This window comes from Psammomys obesus, unplaced genomic scaffold (genome assembly GCF_907164565.1).
Source record: "Psammomys obesus unplaced genomic scaffold, mPsaObe1.curated_primary_1811, whole genome shotgun sequence".
Lineage (NCBI taxonomy): Eukaryota > Metazoa > Chordata > Mammalia > Rodentia > Muridae > Psammomys > Psammomys obesus.
Genome location: NW_026585895.1, coordinates 13,108,658 through 13,134,021, shown reverse-complemented (window position 1 = coordinate 13,134,021; position 25,364 = coordinate 13,108,658). Strand labels below are relative to the sequence as shown.

General features: G+C 44.1%; 1 protein-coding gene across 1 annotated transcript in view; it reads right to left on the bottom strand.

The window, feature by feature from the left end:
* The window catches only part of Slc25a12 (solute carrier family 25 member 12), an 85,823-nt gene that overhangs the window by 18,529 nt on the left and 41,930 nt on the right, over positions 1-25,364 (bottom strand). The window contains exons 5-10 of the mRNA XM_055599999.1: positions 22,842-22,981; positions 14,880-15,026; positions 12,118-12,256; positions 11,350-11,443; positions 9,695-9,779; positions 779-860 (exon numbers count right to left, since the gene is read on the bottom strand). Of these exons, the coding sequence (XP_055455974.1) occupies positions 779-860; positions 9,695-9,779; positions 11,350-11,443; positions 12,118-12,256; positions 14,880-15,026; positions 22,842-22,981 (687 nt within the window). The remainder of the gene's footprint in view (positions 1-778; positions 861-9,694; positions 9,780-11,349; positions 11,444-12,117; positions 12,257-14,879; positions 15,027-22,841; positions 22,982-25,364) is intronic.

Below are 25,364 nucleotides of genomic sequence, written 5' to 3'. Positions count from 1 at the left end.
CCTCGGTTGCCGCGTCATCCTTATCGGCGAAGGCTGCGCGCGACAAGGTTCTTTATTTTTGTTGTAGTAGATTATTTAAGTAAAAATAGTCTCAAGCTGCTGAGGTGGCTCAGCGGACGATGGTGCTTGCCATCAAGTGTGACCGCCCAAGTTTAATCCCTGGACCGCACACGGTGGCAGGAAGGGTGCCAACTCTGCTGAGCTCCTCTGACCTCAACACGCACAGCATGACCGGCATGCGCATGCGCACATACACACACATGCAAATGAAAGGCTTTTTAACGGACTCTGTAATTTCGGTTATGAGTAGAGAGGGGAGGAGGGATTCTTTTTAGCAAATAAACATTTCTGGGCACTCTTAAGCCAGAAAAGGGAAAGAAGAATCACCAGGCAGCCACTGCGATTCTGTGAGCAGCTGTTTTATTTTTGAGTTTCTGGGTTTGCGTCTCGGATCTTGACTATCTTGGCTTCCTCGCTGCCCCTAGCCAACCCCATGAACTCAGTTTTCGCTTTTTGTTTTTGTCTCCATTTTTCACGCTGGCCTTAACTGATGTAATTACTTCAGACTCTCCCATCATTACAGAGGTTTTACGCTGAAGACAGACTGGAGCCAGAGGGCTACGGCCATGCTCTGACAAGTCCTCTGATCACAGGTAAAATAGAGCCTTCAGAAGGGCCCGCAGTCCTCACCCCCCGGAACAGTGCGCTGCACCGTTGCTGAGCGCTGGATAATGTTACAGCGAGAGCAGCCCGAGGCAGCCACAGACGCGCCACTCACCTCCAGCGACCGAGCCCAGCGTGAACCTGTATGCAGACTCTGCAATATGGAGCCAGATAGGCCTGCCCAGGCCAGGAGATTGCTGAGGGGAAGAGACAACAGGAAAGTCTGAAAATCTCAAAACTGAAGAACACAAGAGTTTAGTGTTTATTTTTTTGGAAAGATATTCCTCCGGACTAGAGAGAGACGGCTCAGATATTAAGCGCACCCGGTGCTCTTGCAGAACACCCACTTTGTGTTCCCAGCATCCTCGTGGTGATGCGCTATCCCCTGTAAATTCAGTTCCAGGGGATCCGATGCCCTCTTCTGACCTCCAAGGGCACCAAGCATGCATGTGGCACACAGACATATGTGCCTTCCAAACACTCAATAACATAAGTTAAAAAACAAAAAAAAAAAAAAAAATCATACCCAGCAATAAATAAATAAATAAATAAATAAATAGGTAGATAAACAGATAAATAAATAAATGTGGTGTGGCTTTTTCTTAATCTTCACATACGGACTGCTGCTGGGGAATACACTGTTATCCTTGACAGGTTTGTGTCTGTGTGATTTTTTTGTGCTTGTTTTAGAAGTCCTGGGGATGGAATCCGGGCCTCGTGGGAACTGGGCAAGCCCTGTGTCACGGAGGCCCGTTTCTAGCCCGCCCAGACTTGAAACCCTTGGGTAAGCTATGTACCAGCAGATAGCAGTCACTCCTTTAACTGTGGTAATTTCTCCAACAGTTGGCTGCTTTAACATTCAGTCACTCATGAGGTCTATGCGGCTATAGCTCACATGTGGAGGCCAGAGGACACCTTTCTTTCCACCATGTGGGTTCTGAGGATCAAATGCAGGTGGTCAGCTTTGGTGGAAGGGCCTGTATGTGCTAAACCATCTCACCACCCCTTCATTAGGTTCTTTTGGGACAAAGTCCCAGGCCCTAGCTGGCCCTGAACTTGCTGTGTAGCTGATGTAGCTATCTTTAAATCACTGGCCCTCCTGCCTCCCAAATGTTGGAATTACAGGCATGTACTACACATACCAAAAAATCTTGCTTTTAGGAATGTATCAAAATTGCCCAGTGTGCTAGTGGGCCTCTAATCTCAGCACTCCGGAGACAGAGGCAGGTGGAAGTCTATGAGTTCCAGGCCAGAGAAGACTGACCACATCTGAAATCTCTAACAGGTAATGCCCTACTCATATCCACATTCTAACAAAATCTGTGATAACAGCAAAATAAAACGATGAACAATATCTTCGCAAGGCAGAGGCTATTCCACAGGTCCTGTGCCTGACTATCCTGTCTACATCAGTGTGTCAGCCTGGAACTTAGCATTGTCAGCATGAAAATATTCACTATGCTCTATAGCAGATTGGAACAAAGGAATAAAATATCTATCTTGTCTTGAAGAGCCTTTCAGAAGGAACAGGAGGTGGTGGTGGCATGGCTGATGGAAGCCTGCAGCTATGCAAGCCTGGTGCCTTGAGTCTGCCCCTCAGCCCCCATGGTGAACGGTGAGAACTTCCTCCCCAGATGCCCTCTGAGCTCTGTGTGTGCCATGGAACGCATGCACCTGCAAACACACATACAAACACGGTAATGGTAAACAAAAGTAAAAATAAAGAAATGAAGCCTTTAGCTGGACGTGGTGAGTCAGACATGAATTCTAGTTCTAAGGGAATAGAGGAAAGGGTTTCACAAGTTCAAGGTCATCCTCAGTTACATGGTAAGTTCAAGCCCACCTCGGCTATAGGAGACACTATCTCAGAAAAACAAAGTTGAATTAAAATACATAGATAAAGTTAGGCACGGGGGCACACACCTCTCATCCCAGCTACTCAGGAGGCAAAAGCCGATGGATCAAGAGTTCAAAGCCATGGCAGTGGTGAAGACTGTCTGCTCCTCCAGAGAACTCAGGTTCCAGCACCCAGATGGTGGCTCACAATCACCCCAAATGCCCTTTTCTGCCCTCCACAAGCTTCTCTCTCTCTCTCTCTCTCTCTCTCTCTCTCTCTCTCACACACACACAGAGAAAGAGAGAAAGAGAGAGAGAGGCAAAACACCCATGAACATAAAATAAAAAATAAGAATTTTAAAAAATGAATTCAAGGTAAACCTTAAGTCCAAAGTTGGACCCTAGCTTAAAAAGAAAGGGGGGGTCCTTTCATAAAATAATAGGTCTATGATCCCAAAGAAGCATGGAGTGACCACTAATTCCCTTATTCACGTGGGAGGTTTCTCCTGCATTCAACAATATAGATTTTTCTTTCAACTCCTTTTCTTCAAAGAATGTTTCTAAGCCCTGCAAAATCCTATGAAAATGAAAGGATTGTTCTGTGCTTTAATTCTTAGCTAAAACATCTCAAACTATAAATACCCAAGTGCCTTTTGACAGAAATGTCACCTTCATTCCCAGTGAATAGCATTTGTAAGAAAACATACCAGTGTACAGTTACCAAGATGTTTTTCTTACGGCTCAGTTATCATTGCAACTTATGGTTCCCTTGCATTCAGGTATGCAAATTAATGTAATTAATGTTATTGGTTTCGTATCATGAATATTCATAAAAGGAATGTCCCTATAGCTGTCATCCCTATTAATGATTAGGTACTGAATTTTTAGCATTTAGGCTGAAAGAAAATATTCAGCTCTTGGAATCTGAGCAAATGGGCCTAAGGCAACAGCACTCATTCCCTTAAAGTTACAATCTTAACAGTAAAGGTTGATATTTAAAGAGGCTAATTTGTTTCTCAAAGCAAACACAGTTGAAACTCCTAAATGATTTTAACTGGGAATTTGAGATTTCATGTAAAAAGAAGTTAATTTTTTTAATTATTAATTTATTAATTTTATTTATTAAGTGGAGGACAGGATTGTGTCAGTTATGAAATCAAGCCTACACCAAGCTGCTCTATGTAGCATGTCAACGCCATGGAGAGAAGGTCTCTTCCAACAACACACACCAATGCTGGAGAACAAAAACAACTGAAGTCAACTCTGCAGCAAGTGTCTGAGAACAGCAAAGCTGGGTTCTCCATGAGCTCAAATAAACATGTGGTCAGGGGAGGAAGGCGGAAGGCGGGGCGAGGGAACACAGAACAAAGCCACTCGTAGCCACACCTGACTTTCCCAGCCCTTCATTGCAATTCAGTATTTTAGCCTTACAAAGTATAATGCAGTATATCCCAATCTAAAATGCCTAATGAGACCAATGACTAATAAGGCATGGCTGGCATATAAACCTGATTTCCTCCTTTTTGAGAACAGGCTTCACTTTTGTGGAACTAGCCAGTAAACTGTGTATTCATGAACCCAAGATCAACGACAGTCCAAGAGACTACAAACTATACAAGGAGACGAGATCATAAGACTAAGGAACGGCAGGTGGAAAATAAAGATGAAACCATCCTATTTAAGGTTTCAGCAGAGCACAACTCAGCTTGTTTTGAGCAAACCTCCTAGAGCTTTAATATAATTTCTTACAGAAACAAAACACGCACATACAGCCTGAGAAGGCTCGCCATAGATTGTTTATCCTGTTCCGTTGAAAAAGGAAATGTGTGACACTCAGAAAGGGGGAAAAAAAAAGGAGGTTCATTTGCCCATCCTCACATAGGGATAAACTAGGCCTTACCTCCCTACTCTTCCAAGCATTAAAAATGTGCACATCTTCTGCTCTGCCGCCTTTTACTAACTTTTACTAACTCAGTTTCTTCAAATCACAACTTCCATAGCTCGGTCAAGAGAATGCCTATGTCTAGTATGAACCCTGGGTCAGTCCCCAGCCCTCAGAAGCCAGGTGTGGTGGTGCAGAGCTGTAACCCCAGCACTCAGGAGATGGAGGCAGAAGGATCCAAGTTCAGAAACGATCTCTGCTACAAAGTGAGTTCAAGGCCAGTAGTGAGGTGGGGGGGGGGTGTCATTTTTGAGCTGCCAACAGAGCTTGGAGCAGAGTACTGGCCTAGTATGTAGGAGGCTGAGGTCCAACCCCCAGAACACAAAAGACAGTTCCAATCTCTCTTCTCTCTCCCTCACTCCTACTCTGGTTCAAGTAGCCCAAGCCAACCTCAAATCTGCTACTGTAGCCAAGGCTGGCCTTGAACTCGTGATGATGCTCACTTCGCCCATACCCCTGTGCATGGGGATTACAGGCACTTGCTGCCACACCCCACAAAGTTTCATCTTCTAGATGGGTATGGTCAAGCACACCTTTTAATCCCAGCCCCTGGGAGGCTGAGGCTGGAGGACTGTGAGTCGAGGGCTAGCCTGTGCAACTGAACAGAACACTGTCACAAGCAGGAAAAAACAGTTTTCTCACTACACACCACATGCATTCTCCTTTCTCCTCTCAGCAAGCATCTGGAGGGTTTCCACTGCCTAACGCTGCTACAAGCATCCCTGTAATCTGCTTTTACATTTATTGACTGTCTGTGGTGGTTTGCATAGGAATGGACCCCACACACTCATGTGTTTAAACAGCCTATAGAGAGTGGCGCTATTAGGAGGTGTGGGCTTGTTGGAGGAAGTGTGTCACTGTGGAGGTGGGCTTTGAGGTCTCCTATGCTTGAGCTACACCAGGTGCGGGGTAGTGCCCTTCCGCTGCCCGCAGATGAAGGTGCAGCACTCCCGCCCCTCCAGCACCACATCTGCCTGTGTGCACCGTGCTTCCCACCATGCCGAGAGCGGACTAACCCTGGGAAGCTGTCGGCCAGCCCCAGTTAAGTGTTTTCACTTGGAAGAGTCGCTGTTCATGGTGTCTCCTCACAGCACTAGAAACCTAAGACACTTTGGTTTGTGGGCGTGACTCATGGGCGCCCCCAGCTCGCAGGCAGAAGTCAGAGGACGACTTTGGCAAATAAGTTCTCTCTTTCCACCATTAAGTGAGTTCTGGGGAGCAAACTGAGGTTGTCAGGCTTTTGCTTTGTACTGCTGAGCCATCTCCCACACCTGGACTCCCTCTCAATAAAGACTATGCTCAGGAGAGCTATAAAGTTCCGTGTCTCCCTTCAATAGGAGGCAAGGCTAAGACACTTGCCCAAGTTGTTATTATTGCGTGAGGTCATGTGCAGGCCAGAAGCTGACATCAAGCTTCCTCTTCTACTGTTCTCCACCTAACCATTTGTGAGAAGGTCTTTCCTGAACCTATTGCTTACAGTCTGGGCTAGACCAGCTTGGGGATCTGAAGTGGAAGTTTCTGGTTTCTTTGAAGACTTAGTTTTGTCATGTGATATGTGCAAGCTGGGCACATGAAGTTTTGCCGGAGGCTGGCTTGTGATGTTTTGCTGTGAGCTCTCTCATTCGAGGGGCATGACCTGGGCCAGGTGAGAACATCTGTGTGTGGACTTGGAGGAGGGGAGATATATAGAGGCCCACGGACAGTGAGACATCACTTTTTGGATCGACATCGCTTCACTGGTATTCTTGCTTCAACAGACTTCGCAGAGAGAAATGTCCCAGAGCAGCTGTCAGGGCAATCCAACTGAGTCTGACGGCTTTGGCTGATTTGCCCCAGTCTTCTGAAACCTGCTGATCTCGTTGATTCGTATTGGTCTTTGGACTGGACTGCTGGTACCCTGCTGACTGAGTTTGGGAAGCCCCTAAGGACACATCTACCCTAATCAGCAGGAAGTAGATAGAGGAGGGCTACAGCCCTTTTCCCTACTAATCTCCTACCTAAAACGGTGGGGTGGGGGATGGTAAAGGTGTTTAAGAACCCTAAGTAGGTTTGGTGAAAAATCTAAGCCTATGGGGGTGGGATGGAGACAGGAGGATTCTGGTGTCTGAAAACTCTTTGTGCTCCATTTGGAGCTCAGCATAGCCATGGCACAGGCAAACCATCCTGGCTGGAAGTCACTCCTGTAACTGTATCACCTTCTTAAAGACAAAACAAGAAGAGAGACAAGTCTTACAGATACACTGTAGAAATGAGTTACAGATCTGGTGGGTGAGGAGGAAGCAAGCATCGGGAATGTGGCCACAGAGGAAGTGAGGACCCTTGGTCTGAAATAGCGTCCTGCTATTCGGGGCAGGCTGGCCTTGGCTGAGCACCACCCCTTTCACTTCCCAGGGCTGGGATTCCAGACACGCTGGACTGGGATTTTTTTTAAAGAATTTTTTAAAATTTTAACTTAATTTATTTGTGGAGGTCAGAAGAGTTGGGGCTTTTAAATTTGTTAATGTGAATTGCTTTTTTTTTTTTTCATGTTTGTGTGTGTGTGTGTATATGCCACAATGCAAATCCAGAAGCCAGAGGACAACTTCCAGGAATCAGTTCTAGGAATCAAGCTTAGCAGCAAGCCTGTGATACCTACTCTTGGTTGTCAGCAGGATTATATCTGGAATAAACCAAAATCCAAGCAGCTTGGTGCACCTCTGAGGGATTTTTCTAAATTAAATCATTCGGAGTGGGAAGACCCACCTTTAATCTGGGCCACACACTCTGGTGGCAGCTTATAAGAGGGACATGGAAAAATAAAGCTCTTGTTCTTTGCCTGCTTGGCCTTGCTCTTGCTGGCAAGTTCATTCTTTTCACTGGCATTAGAGCCTGCTTCTTCAGGATTCCAGCATACACTGAAGAGCAGTGGAGACATCCAGCCTCATGGACTGAACAACTACTGGATTTTTTTGGACTTTCCATTGATAGACAGCCATCATTGGAATACCTGGACCACAGTCAATAAGCCACTCTAAAAATATCCATATATATTATATATAAAATAAATATCCATATATCATATACAGTAAATACCCATATACATGGGTGTTTATATATTATATAAATATATAATACTTATATAATAAATATTATATAAATAAATAATATTTATAGAATATTATTATAATTAATTACATTTATTATTATAATATATAATATAAATATATATTTATATGAGTATATATAACAGTCTGTTCCTCTAGAGCAATGGTTCTCAACCTTCCTAATGCTGCAATCCCTTAACACATGCTGTGGTGGTCCCCCAACCATAAAATTATTTCCTTGCTATTTCATAACTGTTCTTTTGCTACTGTAATGAATCCTAATGTAAATTTCTGTGCTTTCGGTGGTCTTTGCCGGGGTCACAGCCCACAGGTTCAGAGCCGCTGCTCTAGGAATCCTGACTAATACTTTCTCTGACCCACTAAGCTCTCCTGCTGGCTCTTGTTTTGAAGAAGCTAAATGAACTGTTTCTCAGTTACAAGTATCTGCATACTTGTTTGTTTATTCACTTATTTTTGTGGTGTTCGTAACTGAATCAGGGTCTCACACAGATTATGCAAGCGGTAACCACTGAACTTCCCCCAAACCCCTCTCATATCAACAGATAAGAGCAACATCCCCAAGGACAGAAATAGAGATAAAACGCTGTATAGTATCCTTTCACAATTACATTTTTCAAAGCTCAAGAGCGATTTTCACAAGTCTAAAGCATAAAGTTCACTCTAAAACATAAAGTTCAATTTGGAAAGAATTTGTTAAATATTTCAATGTCTTACATTTTTATGTTATAAAATTTTATTTAAAAAAAAAACACTGAATTTGAATAAACCCGCCCATTTTTAAAGGGCTGAGAACTTGTAATAGAAATAAAGTTTGGCCTGTGGGTGGCCAGTGACTGGGAAGGGGGCGCTAGAGGATCAGGTCAGAGCCAATCCTATGGATGTAATGAGTTTGAGCTAGCCTGGACTACATGATTATCCTGTCTCAAAAAAGATCAGGATGGAGAGAAGCTGAAGTAGCAGACAGCAAGAATTTGGGGCAAGGGCAAGAGGAAACAGAAAAGCTAAACCAGTGTGCATGAGATATGCCACTAATTATCCCCATGAAGACAAAGCACGACCCTCAGTGAAGACACTAAAGTGCTCTTTTCCATTTCCCCTTTGCTCCAGCGAGTAAAAAAGTTCTTATTTATTATTTCCCTGGACAGCACACACCCTCATAAAGAACAATGAGGACCAGAGGTTCTTCAGGGATAAACGAAATGAGACATCAGGAGGAAAAGGCCAGCTCCCCTAAACCTCAGCACCCACTAGGCCCTGTGACCCTCTGCTACAACTGCTGAGGCTTGCTCAAGTGTGTAAAAGTCCAGGTTTCCATTTAAAATGAGGCTTCATTTAAAAAAAAAAAAAAGGTTCCATTCAGTCCTACATGTCATCTCATGAGTCTGGCTTTTTCTGAGAAAATGGGGCTGTGTTAACACTGCAAGACAGGAGCCCCATTTTTATTATGTTTAACATTAAAGAAAAACAAATTTTCTTTCTGGTCCACTAATTAGATACACTTCCTTTTTCCCTCTTGTCATCTGTTAGGCACAATCACAGTGATGGTTTGTTTCAATTGCAAAATGCTTTGCACTTAAAAAAAAAATCCTATAAATAAATATCAGCCTAACCATACAAAGTGGCCTGAACACTCATTCTTAAAGATGATAGGGCAAGTGACCGGAAAGGAGGTCATGCCCACAAGGGTTTGAACTCTCACTTTCCTCATCTCAATACGCTAGGAACATGAAGCTCAAAAACTCGTCGCCACATCCCATCAGCTTGTGAGGGTGTGGGAGATAACTCAGTACACAGAACCTCCGAGCCAGGGCCCCTGGGCTCTTCATGCCAACTGAAACCCTTAGGCTTGTTATCCTCACCTCATTTCACCTTTTAATGATTTCTTCTTATTTTTATATATGCATTGCTTTTTATTTGAATGCTTTCTTTATTTTTATATGCGTTGGCGTTTTGCCTGCATGTGTGTCTGTGTGAGGGTGTCAGATCCCCTGGGACTGGAGTTACAGACAGTTGTGAGCTGTCCTGCGGGTGCTGAGAATTGAACTGGGCTCCTCTGGAAGAGCAGCATGTGCTCTTAACCTCTGAGCCATTTCTCCAGCCCCCCATTTCAGCATTTTTGAAGGTGGGTACAACAACAGACTGCTCATACCTGTCTCTGCAGCTCTGCCAGGTTGTATGGTAAGGCCCCCTCAGCCAGCGGAGCTATTCTCTCGATGTCTGCCAGGGTCAAGCGCCTTAAAGGAGAAAGGCGGCAAAGAAAACCGTTAGACACATAAACCCCTCACACAGAGCACACCTTTCTCCCCAAACTCTGAAGAGATAGCATTTAAAGAGGCCATTTCCTTATTCACATTTTATGACCATTTTAGTGAGAAAAAACCTCCAAACCTTCAGATCTTATTTACAACAAAAGTAAAAGCCTGCAGAGCAATCCCTGAGGAGACTGTGGATTTAATGGAACTCTAATGATGGACGCTAACAGTGAAAAAGTAACTCACGCCAAAGGGCCACATGCCCTCTCCATAATGCTTAAGTCCCAGTATCCCAGATGGAAGGTTAGAAACAAGAAGCAGAAATATGACTGGCTGCCTTCAAGAGAAGGCACAAGGGTAGGAAGGGGCCTTCCTTCTTTTCTCCCTTTCTTTTTTACAGTACTCTTCTTCAAAGCCCTTGATTTTTTTTTAATCACATGAATACAGCATTATAAGTCCAAACATGGACTTCCACGAGCCAGATGAAAGGCACTTTAGATGTAGTTCTGAGAAGGACTTTTAAGAAACATTTATGTACATGAAGGAGGCTCAAGACTTTTGTCTGTGAGTGTGAATTATAGAGGCCTGGCCTGGTAGTTTGTGTCAGTCACCAAACCCTGCTGGTGCATTCACCCCAGTACACCACAGGGCAAGAAGGCAATAAATCACACACCTGTATCCAACCTCCGTAGCCCCCAGATACTTATGTTTAATTCTGTGTATCTGTGTGTGTGTGTGTGTGTGTGTGTGTGCGTGCGCGTATGTGAGGGTGTGCGCCTGTGAATGCAAGTGCCCTTGGAGCTCACGGGCAGGTTATGTGCCACCAAGTGGATGCTGGGCTCGAACCTGAGTCCTCTGCAAAAGGAGCGAGAGTCCGTAACTGCAGAGCCATCGCTTCAGGCCCAGTATTTCTGATCTTGTCATTTAAAGAACAGCCACAGGTGACTAGAAACAAGACCAGACCACTCGCCTCTTTAGACCTGTCCACCGGCTGCTTGACAGCTTTCCATGAATTTGCACGTCTTTGCACATTAAATGCCCTCTGCACTCTTTCGTGTTTTTAGCTTATAAAAAACACAAAAGAAAGGCATGAACACCCGAGCTTACCCCTGATGGTGTATCAGGCATGTCTTAAGAAAGTAATACTCTCCAACACAAACTGGGTACACACTCAGCCTGTTTTCATGAATTTACAAAGTAACTAAGTTCCTATAAATCTCCTTAAATTCAGAACATTCCAAGAAGGCCTACGTTAAGCCCATCTTTCTCCTCTCTTCAAGTCTCTTCTCTTCCCTCTCCCTCTTCCCTCTCATTCCCACCCCTTCTCTCACCCCTCCCCCATTCGCCTCTTGGTTCTTTGCTCTATCCCTTTCTCTCTTTGTTCCTGCCCCTTGCTCTCCCCTCGCCTCTCTGGCTCTCTCTCTCTCTCCTATCCTCTTGCTAAGAATCTATACCGTGAAAAGGCTGGTGGTAAAGTAAGTGGCCAAAATCACATCTCCAGAGATCTGCCCTGAGCTAGCCCCAGAAAGAATCACCGGAAGCAAAGCCTCACCCCGAGGCGTTATACAGGTCTGCGAGCTGGTATAGAATATCAATTTCTAGTGGTGTAACTTGTCCATAGCGTATGGCGCTCTGGGCAAATTCCTCTGGAAGAGAAAGAAACAACGGTTAGTATCTCCAGAGTCTAATATAAACGCAACGCAAAAGACATTTTAACACTGTTCTAATCATGTGAAACTAAATTTAAACACTCAGGTTCAGCTTAAAACTAACTGCATTTCTGAAAGCTGGTGATAAAAAAAAAAAAAAAAAGTTAAGAGGATGACGTTGCAGAAACAGATGAACCAACTTCAGTGACAAAAAACCGAGCACTTTCTACTTGTCACTTCTCTTGCTTATTCACTCTGGTCCCCAGAGTTACAAGATCAAGGTGGCTGTTCTGAGGTCTCCCCAAACCGCCCATCCCCATCGTCACTCACCCAAAAGCAGTGGGTTCGCTCCTCTCGCCATGGTAACTCATTCCCAGAACAAACAAGCTGCAGCGGCCACATTGCCACTGACCTGTTTGACAGATCGGGCCAAGGCTCTTTCCACAACTGTCAAAGGCACTTTAGCCTTCCGGGCCTCGGCATCTCATTAAGCGCACCTGGGGTCCCGGGCCCACGTGACGCCCGAGCATGCGCGAACCTCATGCTCTCGCCTGCTGTTAACTGACTTTCCCCCCAGCTCTGGCTGCGCAGCGGCGGGCTTCTACCGGCCTCAGGTCTATCTGAGGGAAAAGCCCAAATTCGAAGATTCCCAATCAGCCCCTAAAGCTTACCCTTTGTGACTTCAATATCCTTCCTCGTGCCCGCTATGGTGCTGTAGATCTTCCGAACAAGTTCCATGTTGTTGAGTAAGGAGTTAAACGCGTTGAAGTAGGAGAAGCTAACCTGGTGTGAGGTACTCCCTCCGGCAGCCTAGGAAATGACAACACAAAACGTTTAAAACTCAAGTAAGAAGCGTGCTTTGGACTCTGCATTTATTTATTTCTTTCTCAAAGTGGACCCAAAGGAGTCTCCGTCATTAAAACAATTAGCTACCAGCCCATAACACACAAGGGGCTATCTGACTACAACACTTCGCGCGTTACCCTTAGGGAAGCCTATGCAATTTAGGTTTTAAGGAAGAAGGCAACATCTGGAAGTTGGCGTTCATGGTTCACCCACCGCTAAGGTCAGAAACAACAAATATAATTATTGCAGATCAAAACCTGGCTGTTTAAACAGGACTCTCCAAGACCTTCAACTATTCAATGCCTGCTGCCCCTGGAAAAATAGCAACGGATAAAGAGGAATATTCCCAAATCTTGTTTATTTCTTCCTATGCACATATTTGAAAACAAACAAACAAACAAACAAGTACTAACTTTTTTTGATGCTAAAGATTGAAACCAAGGTCTCCTCTCTACTTACCGTCCACTCTACCACTGAGCCACGCGCCTGGTCTTAGTACCGTTAAATTTTAAGACCACTTAAAATGACTATTTTATTCCATTTTTACTGACATTTTGACCACATGTATTTGGTACACCTCACATGTGCCTGGTCCAGAGAAAACCTGAGGAGGGTGTCAGATCCCTGGAACCGGAGTCACTGATGGTTGCAGGCCACCACGTGGTTGCTGGGAATTGAACCCAAGTTTTCTAGAAGAGCGGTGGTCAGTGCTCTTTGGTGCCTGAACCATCTCTCCAGCCCTGGAACTATTTTATTACATCAATTTTTCTTAATTAAAAAAAAGAGCTGCCATTGTTATACGTAACATACCTAGGAGTGGCTCTTTGATCCTGCAATTTGCAAACTACAACTGTCAAAAGCTCCCCCAACCTACAGAAGACCTGTCCAGGGTTCACTATTAAGGTTCGGAGTCGGTGTTTCCACACCACAGGGCTCCACTCACTCTGGATAACAAGCTAGCAGGCCTTCATCATCTCTGAAGGCTGAGAAAGAAACTCCTCTGTTTGCCCATCATTTAGGTATACTCTTAAAAGAGAAAGATTTTGTGCTGTTTTGGTTTGTTTTTCAGTTTCCAAAAGTCTAATTTCCAAGTTATAAGGCAGCGGCGGGGTGATGGGAAATTGTCACTATTTAAAACTCAAAGAGATGCTAATAGAAGCACCACGGTAACAACTCCAATCAAAAGTCTGTTACAACTGAGTGTGGCGGTGCTGGGCCTTATGCCCAGCACTCGGGATGGCAGATGGATGTTGGATCTCTGTGAGTTCGAGGCCAGCCTGGTGTACAAAGTGAGTCCAGGACAGCCAAGGCTACACAGAGAAACCCTGTCTGGGACAACAAAAATGAAAGTCTGTTTCAAACAGCATGATGCTCTGATTTCTCTTTGACATGTAACTCCCTCACCTTCTGCAGAGTCCACAACAATGGGCAAAAGTGTTTGCCACCATATCGATTTTATTTTTATTCAATGCCAAGCTGGACACCAAATGCAGGACTCATATCCCTTACTATTTTCCTCTGACTATTACAACTGTATTTTGGTAAACTGAGGCAGCAGCCATCTAACCGGGTTGGAAAATATAAAATGGAACCCTCCATTCTAACTGACACTTTGTCTTTCCCTCTTCTCTCCCTTCTTCCCCTCTCTCCTTCCCTCGTGATCCCCTTCTGTCCCTCCTTTCATCTTTGGTTGGGGTTGGGGTGCGAGGTGAAGGTACAGACAGGGTGGGGGGCGGGCAGCGAGGTGTGGAAGGGAAAGTGACAAGCTCCACACCCAGACTCCATGAAGAGAAAGACCAGAAGTTGATCTCTCTACCCCAGCCTGAGTCGGGGATAATGATCTTCAGCTGAAACAACACAAGTGCCCACCGGCCCTCCTCCATCCAAACAAGCAGTAATCAAAACCTTACACACAGCCCAGGGTACAGACAAGAAAACAGGTACGTGAGGCCCACTTCAGCAGCGTGTGAGGAAGTGGATGGCCTGAGTGTGCTGTGGGTCCACTCCATTACCTGAGAGAGATTTGCACTTTGACAGAACAAAAGAGCCACGTCTGGTATGGGCACTCTGAACGCACGGTGAAAGGGCACAGAGTGCAGTGACCGCCGAGGCTGCTAGCCCCACATTTCCTCCGTGCTTTCAGACATGGGCACGGTTCTAAACCCAGCACACAGCCCTGTGACCATCCCTTCAGCACACAGAGGAAGGAGGCATGATAACTAGACGGCCAGGGCTTGGCGTGGGAGGTAGCAGAAGCCAGGATGAAAGCAAGAACGCCCTGAGTCACAGTGACCACGGTCTACAAACTCCCATGTCCCTTGTACTGGACACTGTAAATGGAAAGAAACAATTTGGAAATACATGACAGTAAGATGGGTAGCTCTGGATGAAGCTGGAAACTGAGAAAAGACCACTCACTTTACACACATACACACATACACACACACACACACACACCCGACACGCTGTTTAACCTCCTACCAACCCTAGTTAACTAAGAGCCATGTGGACACAGAAAGGCGTTCCAGAACCCAGTGGTTCAAAACAGTTGAGGAAATGGAAAGTGAAAGGCCGTCGTCTTACTTACTGAGACTAGGTTCTCCTCCACAAAAGGAGTGAGCATGTGAGACCGAATGGTGACCATGACGTCACTGAAATCCAGACCTGAGATCACGCCACTTTTGCTTTTGTCTTTCAGCGCGAAGGCTTGCCTTGCATGCTCCAACTGCAATTCCTGCAGGGAAAGGAGAGAAACAGCATTAAAACGCAATACATCCCAGACACACCTTCTGCAAAGAAAGGGAGGACGGACAGACTTCCTCCACGCGTGAGGAAGTGTAAGCAATCTGCAGCTCTGAGTTCACAGCAAAGCTTCTGATTTGCTCCTGAGGCTGACAGATGGGACATTCCTTGGGGGAAAGAGAACGGATCAGCACTGGCAGTAACTGGAGGAGGGGAAATTTTACTTGGAGGGTTCCATGAAAACAAAGGATGCAACGTTTTTACTGCTTTCTTCAGCTTCTACAATACTCAGTGATTTGCTCTCTCTCGTTCTGAAGATTTTCTTGCCATTTCTGAGAACTTCCTGAATTAAGAATTCACATTCATTTTCAGTTTTTCACTTTTAAATGTTGCAATCAAAGGCAGTCAGTCTTTCTCCTCTCTGCATCAGACACCTTTTTTTTCCCCAAATGATTTTTTTTTTATTTTAAACAAACTCAGTGTGAAATGAAATGAAACTCAGTGGCAAATGAAATACTTCCTAATTCTAAAATAAAAGTTACAGACAGAAAACTGTACAAGCTGTGTTTATTGTCACTCAGTCAAGCTATGGGCGCAGTCACTCTCAAACTGTAAAACAATCCAGAAACTCTTTGAGGGCCTGAACTACTGTAAAACCAAATGTTGTAACAAGCAGTATCAATAAAGATGGCAAAATGTACCCAGGGATACGACACCAAAGTCTAAACCACAGCACCTCTGTCTCGGGCATCCATGACCATGACGTAATCCACACGGATGAGCTGGCCCAGCACATGGTGTGTTCTTAGATACCACGGTCATGCTCCTTGCGGCTGGGCACTATAGTCAGACTCAGATATCATCCAAAGGGAAGGCTGAATATTATCATTGCCACTCATTCACCAACGCAACTGCCCTTCATTTCCTGACATTTAAAATACTTTAGGGGACTGAGGGACTCACTGGTAGAATGTTTACCTGCTATACATGAGGCCTAGGCTCAACTCCTGGCACCCACACACACACACACCCTTTTTTTTTACATATGTGTGTATATCTTAAAACAAAAAACCGCAGGGTCTCATTCATGTAGCCCTGGTTGACTTTGAACTCTGTGTAGTCAAAGCTGGCCTTGGACTCCTGATTCTTCTGCCTTCACCTCCCAAGTACTGGGATTATAGGCACACACCATCACATCTGGTTTTGATTATGTTTTCCCATGGACTTTTGAAATCTCAATAGTAATTCAGGTCACTAGAATTAGCTTAGCAAGAATTTGTTTTACACTTCATTGTGCTACCCATTTGTTTCATGTGGCTCTCTGTACGTGTGTGAGATTTCACGATGAACTCTTGAAAATTCTCAGCAGGGTGATGAGCTAAAGAGGAGTACCTCAGACCTTCCAAAGTTTTCACTGGGTCAAGAGCTCCAGGCAGCTCTGCAGCGGAGAGGTGTATGTGGTACAGGAATCAGATAAAGGCTAGGATCCTGCCGAAAACACAAAAGCTATAGTCACACACACCCAATCCAGCACTCCAGAGGTGGGGCTGAACAATGACAAGTTCAAAGCCAGCCTTTACTACACAGGGACTTTGAAGAAGACACTTGGATGCTAGGTAGAGAAGAGGGCTGGCGGCCTCAGCAATTTCTGTAGACATGGATTTGAAGTTGACTCGCTTCTTTCCAGGGTCACCCAGCTTCCAGCCTCGGTTCCTCTACTAAAGTCTCCAGCTGGACAATCAACATTTAAGTTTTCTGCTAGGGTTGGTAAAGGACAGAGAGGGAGTGAGATGACGGCTGACGGGGTAGGCAGGTGACTGTGTGTGTGTGTGTGTGTGTGTGTGTGTGTAGTATATGTGTAAGAGTAGGCATGGATGGGAACATGGAAATTACAGGAACACTGGGTGTCCTGCTCCATTACTCTTCCACTTATTCCCTTAGACAGACTCTCTACAGGACAGCAAGCCTCAAGTCCCATGGTCCTCCTGTCTCTGCCTCACGCAACCCTGGGATCACAGGTGTCCAACCACATAAACATGTTCGCCCCCACCTTTGGTGTGAGTGTTAGGGGTTGAACTGATTCTCTCTCTCTTTTTTTGTTGTTGCTGTTGTGAGCCTCGCCTTTAACAGCTGAGCCCTGTCTCCAGGCCTGACCTGATCCTCAGACCTATGCAGTAAGCGCTCTACACCCTGAGACACCTCCACATCCCAGGTAGCCGTTCCTTAAACACACCAGACTATCACTTTCCCCGATCCAAGGGCCTTAACACAGAGACACCACAGGGTTCCGGTGAAATGGCCTTACCACAGCACAGATAAACCCTATGCCGGTGGTTTCAATGAGAATGGCCTCCAGAGGCTCATGTTTACTTGGACTCCAGTTGGCAGCTATTTGGGGAGGGTCAGGGGGTGTGGCCTTGATGGAGGAAGTATGCCATGGGGGGTGAGGGGCTTTGAGGTTTCAAAGTGCCATCCTGAGTTATCTCTCTCGTTTCCTACTTATGAATCAATATGTGAGCTGCCATCATGCCTTTGCTCTGCCATCATAAGCCAAATGAAATGATTTTTTTTCCTTATATATATGGCCTTGGTCATTGTATTTTTGTCACGGCAATAAAAAGGTAACTAAAACGACTACCATAAACCCATCGTGTTCAATAAGTCCCAATCTTAAATATGAGCAAAGGACCACCAGACCCAACAAAAGCCTCTACTGTGGAAAACAGAGACCCAGACAAGAAGAAAACTTGGAAGCTGCCCGTGTTAGCACATCCCTCCAATCCCAGCACTCAAGAGACTAAGGCAGCAAAAACCAACAGAAAGGGGCTGGGTAGCTGGCCCATCAGCTAAGAGTTACTGCTCTTGTGGAGGACCCATGCTCAGTTTGCAGCACCCATACTGGGTGGCAATGCCAGGTCCAGGGTATCCATTGTCCTTTTCTGGCCCACCAAGGGCCTCTGCACACACATGGTGTCCATGGACACACACAGGCACATGCACAGAAGTAAGAAATCTTTTTAAAAAGCTAACAGAAGGAGGAAAAGGAAGTAGGAAGAAGAAATCTGGAGCAAACACACCCTGAAGGAAATAAAACTGAAAGCCCCAATCTTTAATATCACTGAAGAGGTGGAGGTGGCGTAACACGCCAGTAAGAACAGCATGCTATCTTTCTGCTTGTTTTGCCTTTTATTGTTTGTTTGTTTACTTATTTTCGTGTTTTCAGGACAGGGTTTCTCTGTGTAGCCTTGACTGTCCTGGACTTGCTTTGTAGACCAGGCTGGCCTCAAACTCACAGAGATCCGCCTGCTTCTGCCTCTCAAAGTGCTGGAATTAAAGGTGTGAGCCACCGTGCCCAGCTTATTTTTTTATTTTTTTTGAAACAAAGTCTGTGTATGCCAAGCTAAACTCCAGTTTGGAATAGTCTTTGTACAGCCCACAGACTGTACGACCACACCCAGCTGTTCCATTAAGATAGATAGATAAGTTTTAAAGGAATATTTAGAAAAGCAAGTAAACTCCTAAAAAATTCAAAATACAACAAATATAAATTAACAAAACTCAAAGAGCCAGAAGGAAAACAGGATGAAAACTAAAAGTGCAAAAAGGGAAAAAAAAATGTCAAGAATTGAACTTTTCTTATAAGATCGTACTGAATGCCCAGAAAGATGATTGCAAGTAAACTTGCATCAGTAAACACCATGCTGAAGGCAAAGCAGGCAAGCATGGGCTCTATGGGCCATGCACACCACCTTTTCCTGACAATGTGCCTTGAACCCGTGAGTAGCCCAAGACTCCCTACTCCAAATAATGGGAAAGTTTCTCTTTCCCGGTTAGCAAAAAGCATGGAGAGTTTGCCTTCCCAGTTATATTCTGTAGGAGGGTTGAGGCGGGCAACCCTGCACGAATCTGTTTCGAGTACTTGGGCAGCAAGGCAAATCCTGTCCCCTGAGCTTCTAAGGAAAATCTTCTACTTACCATCTTTAATTCTTTTTCAATTAAAAATGTATTACTGGAGCTAGGTGTACTTGCCTTTAATCCCAGCACTAAGGAGGCAGAGACCGTTGGATGTGAGTTTGAGTCCAGTCTGGCTTACAAAGCAGGTTCCAGGGCCATGGCAGTGATACAGAGAAACCCTATCTTGGAAAAAACAAACAAACAAAAAATAGTATTGCTCCACAAAATGGCGGTGGTGCACGCCATAGCATGCACATGGGCATCAGAGGACAATGTATGGTAATTAGTTCTCTCCTTCCACCAGATGGGTCCTGAGGATTGAACTCAGTTCATCAGACTTGCCGGCACCGAGCCATCTTGGTGGCTCTGCTATTTACCATCTTAAATCCTTATGCTTTGCGTATGCTTGTTGTTAAAATCAGGTCCATTATGGGAAAGAGCATGGGCAATAAAGGTTATATAATTTGTCTATTGAAATAGAGAGCTGTCCATATTATACCCCTTAGTAACAAGTCCCTCTTCTTTGCCCAGGCAATAACCTGAGGCCACTGATTGCCCTCTCACTCACGCTGCCGCTGCTCGGTTTTATGAACTGCCATGGTTTCTCATGTGTACTCATCTGTACTACCACTATGCTCCTGAATAAAGCTCCTTTGAGGCTGCATCTGTTTGTGTCCTTATTTCAATGTCTGGAATAAACAATTAAGACCGGGAAATAACCAGTCAATAAGCTGACCATTGATCGCAGGTAGGGGGGAAGGTGGGGTCCTGTTCCCAGAGTGCAAGAGAAATCTACAGTGAGAATGGGCTGCTTGTTAATGTCAACACCACAAAGCAGAAAGCATACAGAAAATGCTTTAAAAGTCAACATCCCGTCAAACTGCTTTTCACATATGAGAAAAGTCTCAAAATTATTTTACTTTTCTCAGAGAGCCAATACAGGAAGCGTTCCACCCGAAAAGAAGTAAACCATTAATAAGGAAAGATGAAACCTAGGGAGCAGAAGATGCGATGGAATGCAAGGGCAGATGGGCTTTTCAGGATGAAGGTGACGGCGGTCAGAGAGCGGCAAGCTCAGCTTCAGCCTCAGACCACCACGGCACCATGCAGTGCCGCTGCTATGGAAGACCCTCTGCTGCTTCCTCGGGATGTTAAATACAGGGCCCAGGACACAGCTCAATGACAGCACTTGCCTGGCTCACACAAGGTCCTGGGTACTATGACCACAACAGGGAAGAACAGAGGGAAGCAAGAGGAACTAAGACAGGAGGACACGACTGCAATTCTAACCATGGGCCTGTACACAAAAGAACTGAAAACAGGTCATCCAACAAATATGTGTATGTGAAGGTTTGTAGGAGGTTCTGTACACAAGAACCAGAAGGCTGAACAACTCGTGAATGGACAAAAATACAGTCAAGCAATGAATATTAAGTCAAAAAAGAGAAATAGAGTATTGCTATATGATCAAATGTGGGTAGCTCTTTCATTGTTCTGTTTGTTTCTTGCCCCAAGTGTGATGCAAACGAATGTCTGAACTTCTGATTCCCCCGCCTCAGCCTCTTCAGTGCAAAGATTACGAATGCGAACAATTACACCCAACTAAAGGCCTCGCGGTTGCTTTGTTTTTCAGTCCTGGGGTTTGAACCTAGGACTTCACACATGCTAGGCAACTGTTTTACCACTGAGCTATAACCTCACTCCCAACATAGCTAATTCTGTTTTGAAACGGGGTCTCCTTACATATCCCTGGCTGAACTAGAACTCTCTGTGTAGACCAGGCTAGCCTCAAACTGAAGAAATCTGCCTGTCTCTGCCTCCTGAGTTGCTGGAATTAAAGGCATGGCCTACATTTGACCTAAGATGAATAACTGTTTAAACCATTATATTGAATGGAGGAAAGAGACGCAGAGAAAAATCCTGTCATACAATGACATATATGAATTGTCTAGAATCGTTAACATCCATTAAAACAAAGGGCAGATTGGTAGTTCCCAGAAGCGGGAAAAAAGTATTGATGGGAAGCAACATCCAAAGGATTCAGGCTCTTCTTAGAGGTAATGAAGACATTCAGGATAAGACAGAAGCTGCAAACTATTAATGTAATAACAGCCAGAAAACTGTTAGACGATTAGTTCTATATTTTATATAACAATGCGTCCTTCCCCTCCCCTATCTATCTATCTATCTATCTATCTATCTATCTATCTATCTATCTATCTATCTGAAAAAAAAAAAAAGGTTTGTTTTTTTGTTTTTTTGAGACTGGGTTTCTTTACAGACCTGGCTGGCCTCGAACTCACAGAGATCCACCTGCCTCTGCCTCTCCGGCTGCTGGGATTACAGGCGCGCTCCCCTCCCCCCTTTTATTATCCTCTGCTATACTAGGAATCAATCTCAGGGCCTCTCGCATAGCAGCCAGTGAACCACCCACGTGGCCCTTGATTCTTGCTGAATATGGAAGTCTCCTAGAGAGTCCCACTAGCTTGAACTTGATAAGGTTACCTCCTGTGTTTTAAATTCACTAAAGAGATTTTAGTAAGGACAGCAATGACAGGATTGAGTTAATATTACTAAGCAGAAATAAGCAAAACCCTGTAGATTCTAAACAAACTAATAGCTCTAGTCAGATTAGAGGTGTCCTTCAGTATCTGTAAGGTATCTGGTTCCAGGACCCAACCCCACTGGTCCTCTTCCAGCGGACACCAAAAGCTAAAGGAGTTCACTATTTGCAGAGACCTACTCGTGTTCCCCCTTAGACTTTAAGCCATCTCTTCCGTATAGCCTACGTGCATCCATGGTTTTTGTATGAATTTATTTATGTAGTGTATTTTTGTCTCTCTATGTAAATGTGTTTGTGTGTGTGTGTGTGTGTGTGTGTGTGTGTACATGGGAAGTTAGAGGACAGCTTGAAGGATTCAGTTCTCACCGCATGGGCTTAACAGATCAAACTCAGGTCATCACGCCTGGAGGCAAGTGCCTCTCACTGACCTGCTCGATCACTGATCCATCTCACCAGCCCCTCATGTATTTGAAATCATCTCTACACCACCTATAAAACCTAATGCCACCAGGAGGAGTTGGCACACACCTTCAATCTCAGCACTTGGGAGGCCGAGGCAGATAGAGTTTGAGACCAGCCTGACATACAGTCAGTTCTACAGAGAGACCCTAGCTCAGAGAAAGAAAGAAGAAAGAAAGAAAGAAAGAAAGAAAGAAAGAAAGAAAGAAAGAAAGAAAGAAAGAAAGAAAGAAAGGAAGGAAGGAAGGAAGGAAGGAAGGAAGGAAGGAAGGAAGGAAGGAAGGAAGGAAGAGAAAAACAAACCAAAACCCCCCACTAATGCAGTGTGGATACTACCCAAATGTAATTTAATTACATTTTATTGTTCAAGGAATAATGAGAAGAAAAAAGTTTGTACATGTTCAACCCAGAGGCAACTTTTTCAAAATGTTTTCTATCTGTGGCTTCTTAGCTCCACAGGTATGGTAGGTGGAAGGCTATTGTTATGAAATTATAATCATCCCTATGACTATTGATCTAAACAGATTTGTGACATCAGGATAGAAAGAGTGAGGGTAGAAAATATCCAAGCCTGTGCTTGGCAGCGAGAGGCAAAAGGAGCTCCTAGTTAAAATCCAACCAGAAACATCTGAAAGCAGAAAAATTAAGAAGGGATAACAGACGTTGGCTATTTAAATAAATAGAAGCAGGCACGGGAGGAAAATGGCTGCAGGGCTTTAACGAGCCTGTTTCAGTGACAGGAAAAAGAAGCATGGGGTTGAGGTGGGGACATCCAGGGGAGGACGGGCGCCCCGGGGAGGGCGTGTGTCCATGGGGAGGGCAGGCACCTACCTGGAGAAATTGTGTGAATTCCACATAGTTCAGGTGCTTCTTGCGATTGTGCCCAAAATGCAGTCGGATGAACTCGCAGTCCCAGTTAAAAGGGATGTGATGGTGGATAATAGTCTGCCCAAAAATCTCCTTGACATTTTCTTAAAAGGGAAAAGAAAAACGAATCAGCCACGCTGACAAGGAATCAGCCCGTCCACTGCAATCCTCCTACAGAGAAGAATTAAGAAAAGTTTAAAAAGTCAAGACCGGCTGCTTCTGCTAAGAGGAACTGCAAACCTCTCTCTGTGCCCAGAAACCCATGCAGGAACACAACCGATACAAAATATAATTTTTCACTTAAGATTGTGTACCCTTACGTGTAAGGCCATGAGATTCTTAATTTCTCTTGATTTAATTTTAATTAGGAAGCGATTTCTATCTCGCAGTATAAATAGCTGCTACTTTACATTCCAGCATAAAATCAATAGTGTTTCCCAGGTTCCTCAAGGAGCCGAATTAAGCCTTTTATCAGAAGCGTGAATACCTAAATTACAGTATAATGCAATATTTGTCATACTAAGTATGGTTTGATTGAGGCGTGATTATTACATTCACACTAGCCTGAATATGACTATTGAAGATAGCTATAAGAAATACTACCAACAGTGTATCATTACCTCAGCAGTAAAGCACCTTATTAAAAGCTGACAGTGTCAAAAATAGGGTCTTGCCACAAAGCCTCAAAAATCCCCCTAACATCTATGATTATTAGTCTGAACTATTAAAATATTTTAAGATAAGTGAAGTTAGTTTTCTGCTTGTCAATGAAGAGCCATACACGGCACGCTAGCTTTCCAGCAGGTACCAGTCAGGCTGCATGATACAACTAGGACTCTGCCGCCTGATGCGGAAGCGAGATCAGTCACTCTTACAGCTTCACATTTATTATTGGTTCACAAATGACTGGTACTTTAACAAGCATAGACTGGGTACACTAATTTAGAAGCTCATGCCAAAAAAAAAAAAAAATTAGCAAAATTAAGAAAGCAGGAAGCCTTTTTAGTAATGTCCTAAAAACTAAATTATTTTCCAAATTAAGCCACTTTTATTAGTCAAAGGGTTTTTACCATCGATAGCTATCAATTATCCTAGAGAATTAGTAAACATAGGTTTGACGTTTTACAGTCTTTGCCGATCTCACAGCCGGCGATGGTGTGTGATGGGTTCCTTTGTTTTGAGTACCCCTTTTTCTCCGCGAAAGCACTGCATTTGGGCAGAATCCTGACCTAGAACCCTGCTAGCAGTCTGGACTCAAGGTAACAGCTCTGGTTCACAGGTTGTAGCAAAGCCGGAAGGATGTCAAAGCATTGGATGTCACTGGGGAGATGGGATTCTCCTTTTCTCTCTTAAATAGACGCAGGATTTCATAGCTAAGTAGCAACAAGAGCTCAGCGTTTTCAACCCATGTCAAGTATGTTCACCTTAAATGAACATAAACTAAACTCCGTGAGGGGTTTTTCATTCTGAAACGACTTCAATATCGACTCTTGTGATTCTGGTTCACATCAATACAAAAGATCATCTTTAAAGCTAGGCCCTGGGGATGAAGCTCCTGTCAAATGCTTGCCTGTCCTGCATGAGATCATGGATCCAATCTCCAGTATCCTCTACCCTGGAGGAGCAGGGTGGAGGGGGGATGTAAATAAAATTCCAGGTTGTAAAATATGTTCATTTTTAACTTAATTATAAAATAATTAAAACAGTAAGGATAATAAAATGTTTAAAATATGGAATACTAGTAAAAACGTTTTTAGGATCCATGTAATATAACCAGTCCCTCTGTTCTCAAATTAACTAACTTTGCTTATTTTAGAAGTCTCACCAACCAGACACAGCAGGGCACGCTTTAACCCGAGCATTCTGGAGGGAGAGGCAGGAGGAGCTCTGTGAACTGGAGGCCAGCCTGGCTTATATAAGGAGTAGAAGCCAACCAGAGCTACAGAGTGAGATCCTGTCTCAAAAGAAAAAAAAAAAAAAAGAAGGCTAACAAAAAAGGTGTTTAAATTAAAAGATGAAAAGTATAGTGGAATGCAGAATAAGGTAACATAAATCATTGCATATATAAAGCAATGATTGCAAACATTGCTAAAGAAAGGAAGTTATTTCATAGTAACTTATATTTTAAAGGTGTAGCTCAGCTTTAGAATAATTATTTAACATAAAATGTACATACTGCTACATAGCAGGTTTGAGTCTACCTAACATGATGCTATCTCTAAAGCCGAAGGAAAGGAAACCTATCTGCATAATTTTTTATATAACAGCAGATAAAAATGAATCCCTTTTATATGGTTTGGAAATATCAGAATTTTAAATGCAAAACAGTCTCAAAGTCAAAGACTCAAAAACCTTCAAACAAACAAACAAACAAAATGTAATGGTTTCTATCCTTTTTCCTGACATCATCAAAAATTTAGTTATTTATTAACTAACTTCTTTCTTTCTTTCTTTCTTTCTTTCTTTCTTTCTTTCTTTCTTTCTTTC